Source organism: Cajanus cajan, chromosome 9, assembly GCF_000230855.2.
Source record: "Cajanus cajan strain Asha chromosome 9, NIPB_CcT2T_4, whole genome shotgun sequence".
In the NCBI taxonomy this organism is placed as follows: domain Eukaryota; kingdom Viridiplantae; phylum Streptophyta; class Magnoliopsida; order Fabales; family Fabaceae; genus Cajanus; species Cajanus cajan.
In genome coordinates, this window is record NC_138525.1 from 13,534,122 (window position 1) to 13,548,122 (window position 14,001).

Consider the following 14,001-nt stretch of genomic DNA (forward strand, 5'->3'; position numbering starts at 1 on the left):
GTACTAAAAATGAAAATTCATCCATTGATTCAATTGGAAATTCATTAGAACGACAGTCTTTTGCAAAGAAAGTTATGTAGTGCTACACATATTAATACAAGTTCAGCTTATGTCTTAAATAGAAATGAAAGTGTGAACTTAAAAATTGTGATTTAAAAATATCAAATATCCGTTTGATTAGATTTCTTAAGGATGGGTGACATAAAATTGAAACTTCATTTTCATTTTGAAAGTCATTACCATGATTTGTAAAATCTTGTAGATGATATTGCACACCTCAAAATGGAGCGAAAAATTGGTGCCTATTAGAAAATCCACAATCCACTAGAAAATATTTACCTAATTACATATACAATACATATAAAATTAGTATGGAAAGTTAAAAGAAAATATATTATTATTTAAAAAATATTTACCTTAGGGCACTTTAAGTCCATTTCTCCTTGTCAAAGCATCACTTAATAACTTGGAATCATAAGCTAAACCTTCCACCCACTAAGAACATACATGAATTCCAAATCAAAGTTACAAGTTGATAATACATTTTTTGATATCTTTTCATGATGATTACGATAATTGCTTACATCTTGTCCCTTTACCATTATCAAAATATGAGTATCATCAATAGCTCCAATGCAATCCAACTTTCTTTTATATATTATTAAATTTCAACCATTATAGGCCCACCAAAATATAAAAAAAATACCTCAACCAAAATATAATCAAAATGACACTTAGAAAAGTATAGTTCAACAAAGCATTAATCATCCCAACTTAAAATTTTATTCAAGATGAACATTCTACTAATGACATCTTAAAGAAAATGTCATTCTTTGCTTTAGTATAAACCAAATTAACAAGCATAAAATGAGTTTTGTCATCTAAATTTAGGATCTCTTTTATAGTATTCCAAATATTATTATCTTTCAATTTATCTTTGTCTTTTTTCTCTTTTCTCCCTATCTTTTTCTCTTATCTCCAATATGTTAAATATTTTTTCAAAAATTGATAGCAATAATCCTAATCCCAATAGAAATAGTATCTAGAACTTTCGCATGATTGTTGGTACCATTTGAATTAGTACTCCCTCCATACTTAGATCTATTTCTTTTTAGACGGTTTGATTTTTCAAAGAAAATCTCTGAACTTAAAAGGGAATTAGATAATGGGCTACATAACTAAGGTGGTGAAGGTTGGTAGGATGATTTGTAATTGTCTAGTTGATAAATTATACATCAATATTGATAAATAAAAATGTAACAAAAAATATTGATAGATAAAAAATGATAGGAGAAAAAATAGAGAAAGAAAGAAAAATAAATAAATGAAAGAGATGAACAAAAGGAGAAAAAGAATATGAGATAGAAAAGATATGAGAAGCGAGAGAGAGGATAAAGGAGAGAGAGAGGATAAACAAAGAGAAAAGAGAAGATGAGAGAGAAAGAGTGAGAGAGGGAAAAAGAGAAGAAAAAAGGTGAAGAAGCAAAAAGTGAAGAGAAATAAAATAGAAAAAAAAAAAGTTGTGCAAAATCTTTTAGTAAATTATTAGATGAGTGAATCATATGTATATTTTACTAAAAAATCTGTCCTTCATATTAATCTATTAAAATTTTAATATTTTTGAATATCAATAGACTTATTTTATGTAAAAAAAATTAATTGAATACTATCAAATTTTAATATACTCATAAAAAAATTCTGACTATCTTAATTGAATATCATTAAATTTTGATATATTCTTAAAAGAATTTAATTATCTTAATTAAATATTATGTAACTTTTTATATTAAAAAGTCTTAATTAAATATTACAATATTTTTTATAACAATTTTTTTGAAATCTTAATCTAATATATCTTTCAAATTTCACTTTATTTCATATTTATTTTTATTTATGCTTTTTTTTCAATCTTCATTCATTTTATTTTATTTTTTCACTAGACACGCCCATAGTTTTGTTGTTCACCCTAAAAACAATTCCACTAATAATTCAACTTTTCATTTTTAATAAACCAAAAAAATTATTTTAGTTTTTAATATAAAAAATACGATGATGACGTCATCGAAAAAGCTACTTTGTCTCCTCACGAGTCCAGAGGTTTGCACTACCACCATGTACAAGTGCTTTTTCCCAAAGATTAAAGAACTGGCTTGTTATTTTTCCTTTATCTTTATCTTAAAAAAAAAGTAGGCAACACATTTTTTCAGTTTTATAATTCTTCATATTGCTATAATATCCCCCATTGCAAATTTGCCATTCCTCTCTTGGTCGTAAAACACCCTTTATCCATCCATCCGCGCTCAAATTCAGCATTCCAAAATCATCCATAAATACCTCACGCTCACGCTCACGCTCACACTCACACACACCGTATCCAACACCACACTTGAATCAACCAGAAACAGAGCACTGAGCAGTGAGCACCTAAGTCCACAAGATGAAGCCCCCCAATTCCATCTCCCTCCTCCTCTTCTTCCTCTTCCTCCTCACACTCTCCATCACCAAAGCCCAAGCCCAAGCCCACCAGCCCAAAAAGACCTACATAATCCACATGGACAAGTCCAGCATGCCCGCGACCTTCACCGACCACCTCACCTGGTTCGACTCCTCCCTCAAATCCGCTTCCCCCTCCGCCGAAATCCTCTACACTTACAAACACGTGGCCCACGGCTTCTCCACCAGGCTCACCCCCCAAGAAGCCCACGCACTCTCCAACCACCCCGGAATCCTCTCCGTCACACCCGAACTCAAATACACTCTCCACACCACCCGAACCCCGCAATTCCTCGGTCTCGACAAATCCACCACACTCCTCCCCGCCTCCGACCAGCAGAGCCATGTAATCATCGGAATCCTCGACACCGGCGTCTGGCCGGAGCTCAAAAGCCTCAACGACGCCGCCTTCGGCCCCGTCCCCGCCACCTGGAAAGGCGAGTGCGAAACCGGCAACAACATGAACGCCTCCAGCTGCAATAAGAAGCTGATCGGAGCGAGATTCTTCTCCAAAGGCTACGAAGCCGCACTCGGACCTGTCGACTCAACCACCGAGTCAAACTCCGCCAGAGACGACGACGGCCACGGGACTCACACGCTGACCACCGCGGCAGGGTCGGCTGTGGCCAAAGCTAGCCTCTTCGGCTTGGCGTCAGGAACAGCCAGAGGCATGGCCCCGCAAGCGCGCGTGGCGGTTTACAAAGTGTGCTGGCTCGGCGGATGCTTCACCTCCGACATCGCCGCCGGGATCGACAAGGCCATCGAGGACGGCGTTAATGTTCTATCAATGTCGATCGGAGGAAGCTTGCTGGAATATTACAGAGACATAATCGCCATTGGTTCGTTCACCGCCATGTCACACGGGATTCTAGTGTCCACGTCAGCAGGCAACGGTGGGCCCAGTCAAGCCTCCTTGTCCAACGTGGCGCCCTGGATAACCACTGTGGGAGCCGGAACTATCGACCGTGATTTCCCCGCCCACATAACTCTCGGAACGGGCAAAACCTTCATCGGAGCTTCTCTTTACAGCGGCAAACCCTTGTCGGATTCGCCGCTTCCTCTTGTCTACGCCGGTAACGCCAGTAACTCCTCCGTCGGCTATCTTTGCTTGCAAGACTCTCTGATTACTGAGAAGGTTTCAGGGAAGATTGTTGTATGCGAGCGAGGTGGGAATCCGAGGGTGGAGAAGGGTTTGGTGGTTAAAAATGCGGGAGGTGCTGGAATGATTTTGGTTAACGGTGAAGCCTACGGAGAAGAGTTGGTTGCTGACCCTCATCTTCTCCCTGCTGCATCTTTAGGACAAAAATCGAGTGAAATTTTGAAGAAGTATGTTTTCTCATCAACTAATCCAACGGCCAAGATTCAATTCCTAGGGACGCATTTGGAGGTTCAGCCTTCGCCTGTTGTGGCGGCTTTTAGCTCCAGAGGACCCAATGCTCTTACTCCAAAGATTCTCAAACCGGATTTAATAGCTCCAGGGGTGAACATCTTAGCCGGTTGGACCGGTGCGGTTGGGCCAACCGGTTTAACCGTTGACCAACGACACGTCAGCTTCAACATAATTTCCGGCACTTCCATGTCGTGCCCGCACGTGAGTGGCTTGGCCGCGATTCTCAAGGGCGCGCACCCTCAGTGGAGCCCCGCCGCAATTAGGTCAGCGCTGATGACCACGGCGTACGTGAGTTACAAAAACGGCGAAACGATTCAGGATATCGCCAATGGACAAGCCGCGACGCCGTTTGATTACGGCGCGGGACACGTGGACCCCGTGGCTGCGCTTGATCCCGGTCTCGTCTACGATGCGAACGTGGATGAGTATCTGGGGTTCTTCTGCGCGCTGAACTACACGTCGCTTGAGATAAAGCTTGCCGCGAGGAGGGACTTCACGTGCGACCCGAAGAGGGAGTACCGAGTGGAGGATTTCAACTACCCGTCGTTTGCGGTTCCTTTCGAGACGGCTTCGGGGATTGGGGGCGGTTCGGATGCGGCGAAGACAGTGAAGTACTCTAGGGTGCTCACTAACGTGGGGTCCGCGGGGACTTATAAGGCTTCGGTGTTGTCCGGTTCTTCGAAGGTGAAGATTGTGGTGGAACCGCAGGAACTGAGTTTCGCGGAACTGTACGAGAAGAAGGGCTATACGGTGTCGTTTACCTCCACTTCGATGCCGTCTGGAACGACCAGCTTTGCACGTTTGGAATGGACGGACGGAAAGCATAGAGTTGGTAGTCCAATTGCGTTCAGCTGGACTTGACAATTGGATTTGGCATGACGTGACTCCGATATATATCTTATTATTATTTAAATTTAAATGGTGTCCTCACTCGTGGTGGATCTGGATGATGGACTATGGCCCAAATGAAAGGGGTCACTTGATTGTTGCTCTTTATGCTATGGTTTTGGGCCCAACAAGGAGGCCCGGCCTGGCCTTACAGAGCTTCTTCTTGTTATGTATCACTATGTTATTTTTATTCGATAGGCTCAAGTTCAGGAATAATAATTGTACATAAAAAAAAGGTAATGGGGGCACCTGTATCATTCTATGCATGTATCATAATAGCTTTCAATTATTGGTATCTTTCCAGTTTTGAGGTTTTCGTGGCAACCGAGATTTTAAAATTGCTACTATGAATAACTTCTATATTTTATTAAGAGTTTTATTTTTGTAACTATTAGTACTTTTCAAATTCTCTACTAGTGTATTTTATTTATATGTAAAATATAAAATGATGGGTCACGCGCGCATCTGATTAGCACACACTACAACAGTACAGACATCCTATTTTGTTCGTGTTATGCAGAAATCATAATTTTAGACTTTTGGCCAATGATAAACTCACTATGGGTGTTGCCATTCATCATTCATGTTAATTAAACGACTTAGAACTACGTTGAAATATTAATTAAAATAATATATATTGTTTTTAAAATCATATGAACTACAAAGGATTGGAGTAGTATGTATACACAAATGATGGTGATCGTAATTTCAATTGATAAAAAAGTTAGATCGGGATAAAGTAATACTATATTTATATAATTCTTTTTAGATAAAAGTTATTATCATATAAAGATTTGAGTTGGAGAGCAAGTTTAACTTCTTTTGAAGATTAAAATTGTTAGTTGTCCAAATAAATTAGGACTAATTCATCGAACGTATGCTCTTATTAGCCCTCAATTAACATGGAGAAAAAATCCCATAACAAGTTAACTCCCAATCAGAAGACAATGGATGTTAGAAATAATTACTGATGTTTATATTATACATATAGTATAAATCAGCAGAACATCATCTTTACCCCTTAGCCGTTGCAAACAAATATTGATTATGGATTCTGTACCGTGGTGGTCTCTCATTGGCCGATCATATTGGCCGATCCAAGGCACGTCAGTAAAATACCGATTTAACATACTCTTTGCACCTTAGTGCTCGAGCATGGAGGGCTATGTACCGTGATGGTCTCCCATTGGCCGACCATATTGGCCGATCAGAGGCAGGTCGGTAAAATGCCGATCACACAAGAGGGACCCAAATATGGGGAGATTAACTGGCTCACTCGGACAATCAATAAGATCCCACGATCCGTGGGAACGGTAATAAATACCGGGAGTTACGAGTCCATAATGGGGCGTGATTTATGGGATCATAAGTGCGATTCATGTCTATAACGTCACACCGTTATATATAGCAATGATTAGGTCTAAGGCGGCAGGTTACTCTGATCGAATGTTCTAGGTCAAGACTGCTGTCAAGTTCTTTTAGCTCGGTATCGCTAAGGGTTCTTCGGCGGCGGTCTCCAATACCGGAACATTTTGGCGCCCACCGTGGGGCAGGTAAAACTGCATCCCACACCTTTGTTGTTGGACGTGAGCAGAAAGTCTCAATACGAGGAGTGAGAGAAGTCGAAGGAAGTAGGAACACACTACACGCAACAACATAACCAGATTCACTCATTCATTCATCATCGCCAACTATCTCCATAATCCACGCTTACTGGTCAATACCATGTGTCAATATGATACACCTTTTCTTCTTCTGACTATTCACTGACGCTGCACCACCACTTTCATCTTTGGTTTGGTAAGATCAAAAAAGAAAAATCCCACCTTTTGCTTGTGTTCTTGAGAAAGTCACTGTTTTGTTAATACCCATGTGCTATATTCATGTTATTCCCGACATCACATGTTCAAAAATTGATTTGGAAGCCCTGATAGATCTCGGGGTGATTCGCGTTGTGTCACGAGATTTTCTGAGGTTTTGATGACCATGTGGTAAATTCCACCCCTTTGTGTTCGGTGTTGACTTTATTTGCATCCAAAATTGGATCTTACAACGGGGTGGTTGGTTGCCATAGAAGATTTGATTTGATTTGATTTTATGTTATTTTGTTTTGTTGGTTTTAATTTGTAAGGAAGATGCAATCAAGGGGTGTGCCCCTTGAAGAGAGAACGAGAGGTGGCGGGCGGAGAGATTTCCAAACCCAAACACTGGCCATCCGATAAGGCCGCAACAAAGAAACTGATTCACAAAGAAAAAAAAAAAGCCCAGTGGTTTCACGAGAAAGCTGCGCAACGGAACCCATCTTCACGTGACCTCACCTCACCTCACCTCACCTCACTCTCTTTCTTTGATTCAAAATCACTCACTCTTACTGTTTTCCTTCCAATCGGATCCACCATGAGGGACAAGGACAAAGAAAAAGAGACAGAGAAGAAGTACCCTATCGGCGCCGAGCATTACCTTCTCTACGAGGAGATTGGCCAAGGCGTAAGCGCTTCCGTGCACCGAGCGCTATGCATTCCCTTCAACAAGGTCGTCGCCATCAAAATCCTTGACTTCGAACGTGACAATCGCGATCTCAACAACGTTTCTCGTGAGGCCCAGACCATGATCCTCGTCGATCACCCTAACGTCCTCAAATCGCACTTCTCCTTCGTCGCCGAGCACAATCTTTGGGTGGTTATGCCATTCATGGCCGGCGGTTCATGCCTCCACATATTGAAAGTCGCGCATCCCGATGGTTTTGAAGAGGTTGTCATTGCAACCATTCTCAAAGAGGTATTGAAGGGTTTGGAGTATCTTCACCATCACGGACACATCCACCGTGACATCAAAGCCGGTAACATTCTCATTGATTCGCGCGGCACCGTTAAACTCGGCGATTTCGGTGTTTCTGCCTGCCTATTAGATTCCGGCGACCTTGGTGCGAAAAGCACTTTAAGGTCGGCACGAACCTTGGTGCGAAGAGCACTTTAAGGTCGACATTTGAATGACCCAAACCTTGGTGTGAAGAGCACTTTAAGGTCGGCATTTCGATGATCAATCCCTTGTGTGAAGAGCACTTTAAGGTCGACATTTGAATGACCCAAACCTTGGTGTGAAGAGCACTTTAAGGTCGGCATTTCGACGATCAATCCCTTGGTGTGAAGAGCACTTTAAGGTCGGCATTCCAACGAACAATCCCTTGGTGTGAAGAGCACTTTAAGGTCGACATTTGAACGACCCGAACGTTGGTGTGAAGAGCACTTTAAGGTCGACATTTCAATGACCCAAACCTTGGTGTGAAGAGCACTTTAAGGTCGGCATTTCGATGATCAATCCCTTGGTGTGAAGAGCACTTTAAGGTCGATATTTGAATGACCCAAACCTTGGCGTGAAGAGCGCTTTAAGGTCGGCACAGTCTACACCTTGGCGTGAAGAGCGCTTTAAGGTAGACATGTTCAACAATCTACACCTTGGCGTGAAGAGCGCTTTAAGATCGGCACAGTCTACACCTTGACGTGAGGAGTGCTTTAAGGTAGACACGTTCAACAATCTACACCTTGGCGTGAAGAGCGCTTTAAGGTCGGCACAATCCATACTTCGGCGAAAAAAACCCTTCAAGGTCGGCATTTTAACGACCCATACATTGGCCACGACGTCGCATTAACGGCGGATTTTAACAACCTGTACATTGGCGAAAAAACGCCCTTCAAGGTCGACAATTTAACGATCTACGTCTCTTGGCGTCAAAGCATCTTAAGATCAAAATTTTTCAACAATCTACACCTTGGCGTGAAGAGCGCTTTAAGGTCGACATTCTTAATAATCTACACCTTGGCGTGAAAAGCGCTTTAAGATCGGCATTTTAACAATCTATACCTTGGGGTGAAAAGCGTTTTAAGGTCGGAATTTTATTTTTTTACAATCTAGACCTTGGCGTAACAAACGCTTTAAGGTCAGAAATTTAGACGATCTACACCTTGGCGTGAAGAGCGCTTTAAGGTCGGAATTTTAATGATCTACACCTTGGCGTGAAGAGCGCTTTAAGGTCGGAATTTCAACGATCTACACCTTGGCGTGAAGAGCGCTTTAAGGTCGGAATTTTCTACAATCTCCACCTTGCCGTGAAGAGCACTTTAAGATCGGAATTTTATATGATCAAAAACCTTGGTGTGAAGAGCACCTTAAGGGCGGCATTTATACGATCAAAACCTTGGTGTGAAGAGCACTTTAAGGTCAGAATTTAGACGACCCAAAACCTTAGTGTGAATAGCACTTTAAGGTCGGAAAAGGTCAACAAAGCGCCTATCTAACATGCTCTTCGCACCTTAGTCCTCGAGCATGGAGGGCTATGTACCGTGGTGGTCTCCCATTGGCCGACCATATTGGCCGATCCAAGGCACGTTAATAAAATACCGATCTAACATGCTCTTCGCACCTTAGTGCTCGATCATGGAGGGCTATGTACCGTGGTGGTCTCCCATTGGCCGACCATATTGGCCGATCCAAGGCACGTCAGTAAAATACCGATCTAACATGCTCTTCGCACCTTAGTGCTCGAGCATGGAGAGCTATGTACCGTGGTGGTCTCCCATTGGCCGACCATATTGGCCGATCCAAGGCACGTCAGTAAAATACCGATTTAACATGCTCTTCGCACCTTAGTGCTCGAGCATGGAGGGCTATGTACCGTGGTGGTCTCCCATTGGCCGACCATATTGGCCGATCCAAGGCACGTCAGTAAAATACCGATCTAACATGCTCTTCGCACCTTAGTGCTCGAGCATGGAGGGCTATGTACCGTGGTGGTCTCCCATTGGCTGACCATATTGGCCGATCCAAGGCACGTCAGTAAAATACCGATCTAACATGCTCTTTGCACCTTAGTGCTCGAGCATGGAGGGCTATGTACCGTGGTGGTCTCCCATTGGCCGACCATATTGGCCGATCAGAGGCAGGTCGGTAAAATGCCGATCACACAAGAGGGACCCAAATATGGGGAGATTAACTGGCTCACTCGGACAATCAATAAGATCCCACGATCCGTGGGAACGGTAATAAATACTGGGAGTTACGAGTCCATAATGGGGCGTGATTTATGGGATCATAAGTGCGATTCATGTCTATAACGTCACACCGTTATATATAGCAATGATTAGGTATAAGGCGGCAGGTTACTCTGATCGAATGTTCTAGGTCAAGACTGCTGTCAAGTTCTTTTAGCTCGGTATCGCTAAGGGTTCTTCGGCGGCGGTCTCCAATACCGGAACAGATTCCTATATAAAATTTTAATAATCTAACTGTTAAATTAAAAGTTTTTAATTAATATATAATTTAGGTTTATCAAATTTTAAAAGAATTGAAAATTATTTAATACTTTATTTTATTAATTTAAAATTGACAGATAATTATAAAAATATTTTTATACGTTAATTTAAATTAATTAATAGAGTATTAAATAATTTTTAAATTTGTAAAAAAAATCATACTTCATCTATGCATTAAATTTTTTTAATTAAATGGTTTGATTGCTAAAATTTAATGTAGAATGTGAGTTATTGAATATAATAAGTCTAATTTGGAGTAAGTGGAGCTCTTCTTATATATATATATATGAGGAGGGTTATAATAATATCGGTGTAACTTTTACTAAGTATTAAACCGTTCAATAACTTTCTATTAAATGTGAATTTTATAAATTCAACCGTTAGATTGAAACTTTATATCACTTTATATGTTTTATCAAATTGTGTTAAAATTGAACAACAACTTGAAGATAATCAAACTGTTCATATTTTAGTATATTTTGAAATGTATATATTACATCAATTTTGTCTTATAAGAATGAAGTATCAAATCATCTTAGATTAATATAAATTTTTTTTATATATGATCTAAGAGTAAAGAACTTTCAATCTAATGATTGAATTTACAAAATTCACATTTAATATAATATTATTGAGCGATGTAATACTTAGTAAATGTTACATTGATATTATTATTATAACCCTCATTCTCATATATATATATATATATATATATATATATATATATATATATATATATATACACACACAACACACGGTCAAGACTTAGTGATCTACCCATACACCACTTAAAAGGTAATCCACAACAACATCCACCCTCCAAAAGTTTAACTAGCGAAAATTTATCTTTCAGAAATATACTTTTATGTTTATAACGAGCCGTTCTACCATAAAGCAGTTCAATCAATACCTCATCCATGAGGCAGTAAAATGACCTGTAATAGCAGGTTTTCTAACTTGTTTAAAATTGCAAAATAGTCCTTATACTATATGCGAAGGCACTATGGACGCGCGGTGGCGGCGGAGGCACGGTGGCAGCGGAGGTGCCGTCTCCTTCCACGGTGGGTGGCAGCATGGTGGTGGCAGTGAAGGTGTGACTTCGTTCACGTAGTGGCAGTGCGGAGGCGCAGGCTCCTTCGTGCGGTGGCAGTAGAGGCGCGACCTCTTACGCGCATTGGTAGTGGAGGCGCGGCCTCCTTCACGCAATGGCAGCACGGAGGCGCAACCTCCTTCGCGTGGTGGCAGCGAAAGCGCAACTTCGTTCGCGCGGTGGTAGCGGAGGCTTAACTTCGCTCACGCGGTGGCAACGGAGGCGCGACCTCCTTCTTCACACGGTGGCAACGGAGGTGCGGGCTCCTGCTCCTCCGTGCCACCAGCCTCATGTCCTTCCTCTACCGCTACCTGACCCTCCCCATCGTCCGCGACGTTCAACTCTGCTAGGGCCTCTCCTAAACCCTAAACCTCGCCACCTCCAAATTCGGCCCTCCCCGCCCCTGGCTCGCCCTCGAAGGCCTCACCGTCATCGTCTTCCTCGTCCTCACCACCCGCCAGTAGCCAAAACAATAACCCTAAACAGGGAAGGGACTAATATGTAAAATACAAAAATTTTCGTAAACAAGTTACAGGTAACAAATCTAAACCGTTGATTATTTTATTATTAAATCTACCGGTTAAAAATGGTGTTTCATTGATGTACCATTTTTCATATTACTTCATGTTAGAATTTTTGGTTTATCGCATAAAGAAACTTTTGTGATCTTTTAAAAGCATAAATCACCGTGAACGTTTGAACCATAAACAATTTTAATATTGTACTATCCGTACTGCGAAGCCGAGCTCCGAGCCCGGCACCACAGCGCAGGACGACCTCAGACACGCGCTGTGTGACGTCAGCTCGTCATCCTAATCAGATCATAACTGATCTCGGGCCCAAGGCCCAACACAACCCTAATTAACACCAAGGTACGTGCATTATTTATACGAGACTCACACTCATACAAACCCTAACTTGAGCATCGGAGTCTCTTTTGCAGGTACCACCCCCATCTTGGAGCATCAAGCGTACCAGTGAAGGAGGCTCACCAATCTTACTCGGAGGATCATCTCTACAGTAGATTTCCGGTAAGGACATTTGGCGCCCACCGTGGGGCCGATCAAGACAGCTCTTATCGGCCACGCTTATGGTATTTACCAGAAGCCATAGCAGACGCACAACAGACGACGCAAACCACTCAACTACCATGGACAACGAAGCCACATTGAGGAGACTGATCGACCAGGTCGAACAGATGCGGCAGCAACACGACGCCGATCTACGAAACATGCGTGCCCAGCACGAAACTGACCTAGCTGCGATGCAGACCGCCAATGAAGCAGATCTAGCGGCGCTACGTGCTGAAAACGAGCAGATTCGCGCCCAGCTCCCTCGGCACCCCTCTGATCATCCTCTTGAGGCGAGCAACCTCCACGAGGAAGAAGCGCACTCGGTCTCTCAGCCCTGAACTGCGACTAGGGCACCGACTCCACGACCTGCCACGCATCGGTCTCATGTTTCGACGAACAAATCGGTCCATGAAGTCAGCAAAGCCCCGACTCATGTCACAGGGGGTCAAGCAACCTTCCGTCGTCATCCCTTTGTGGACGGCATCATGGAGACACCACTGCTTCAGGGGTGGAAGCCTCTCCACCTCGATCGCTATGATGGCACGACGGACCCCGATGAGCACATCGACCTATATACCACACAGGTAAACCTCTACACCAATAACGATGCTATTCTGTGTAGGGTTTTTCTGACCTCGCTCAAAGGGGCCGCGCTCAACTGGTACACCCAGCTACCTGCCGAGTCAATCGACAGCTTCAGCACTCTGGTCAGGCGGTTCACAATACAGTATGCAACGAGCCGACCTCACCACATCACTTCGGCCGCCCTGGCCAGCCTCAGACAGAACGACGACGAGCCACTTCGGGCGTTCATGGAGTGATTTGCAGCCACCTCGGTTAAGATCAGAAATCTGAACCCCGAGGTCGCCCTGCATTCCATGCTCATGGCACTCAAGCCCGGGCCCTTCGTCGACAGCCTATGCCGTGAGGCCCCTCACGATATGGACGAGCTCCGAGCTCGCGCTGCTGGGTACATCCAGATGGAGGAGCATGCCGAGTTCCGCAAGGCAATTCGCGACAAACCACAAGGAAAGCAAGACCAAGGTCAGGCCACGAACATTTAAAGCTGGCGACCTTGTTTGACGATTACGGGGAGAAGCAAGAACAGACCCCTCCAAAGGAAAATTTGGAACTTGGAATTCCACCCACCTCAAATTTTATTTCTCTTAACTTGTAAATTCAAGGGATGTACTCTTTTTCCTCCTCAGCCTTTTTTCCCACTAAAGAAAAGGGTTTTTGGCCAAGGAAGGTTTTAACGAGGCACCCCTCAGACATAAATCAACAAAGCAACTCCATTCCCATACATTTTCGGTATTGGCACATTAACCATGACGACTAACCAAGGTCGAGTTCGAACCTTGATATGTCAAGGTCGAGTTCGAACCTTGAGATCACATTTTCTTAACCAAGGTCGAGTTCGAACCTTGATATGCCAAGGTCGAGTCCGAACCTTGAGATCACATTTTCTTAACCAAGGTCGAGTTCGAACCTTGATATGCCAAGGTCGAGTCCGAACCTTGAGATCATATTTTCTTAACCACGGTCGAGTTCGAACCTTGTTATGCCAAGGTCGAGTCCGAACCTTGAGATCATATTTTCTTAACCAAGGTCGAGTTCGAACCTTGATATGCCAAGGTTGAATCTGAATCTTGAGACTACATTTTCTTAACCAAGGTCGAGTTCGAACCTTGTTATGCCAAGGTCGAGTCCGAACCTTGAGACTACATTTTCTTAACCAAGGTCGAGTTCGAACCTTGT

General features: G+C 42.9%; 1 protein-coding gene across 1 annotated transcript; it reads left to right on the plus strand.

Annotated features, from left to right (window-relative positions):
• The first annotated feature begins 2,209 nt into the window (after positions 1-2,209).
• LOC109792625 (subtilisin-like protease SBT1.7) lies at positions 2,210-5,159 on the plus strand. The gene has a single exon (XM_020352044.3). It carries the CDS (start codon positions 2,438-2,440, stop codon positions 4,742-4,744), a length of 2,307 nt encoding a protein of 768 aa, XP_020207633.2. The 5' UTR covers positions 2,210-2,437; the 3' UTR covers positions 4,745-5,159.
• Positions 5,160-14,001: the final 8,842 nt, after the last annotated feature.

Coding starts and splice junctions, on each gene's coding strand:
- LOC109792625 (XM_020352044.3), top strand. CDS start 2,438: ATGAAGCCCCCCAATTCCATCTCCCTCCTCCTCTTCTTCCTCTTCCTC.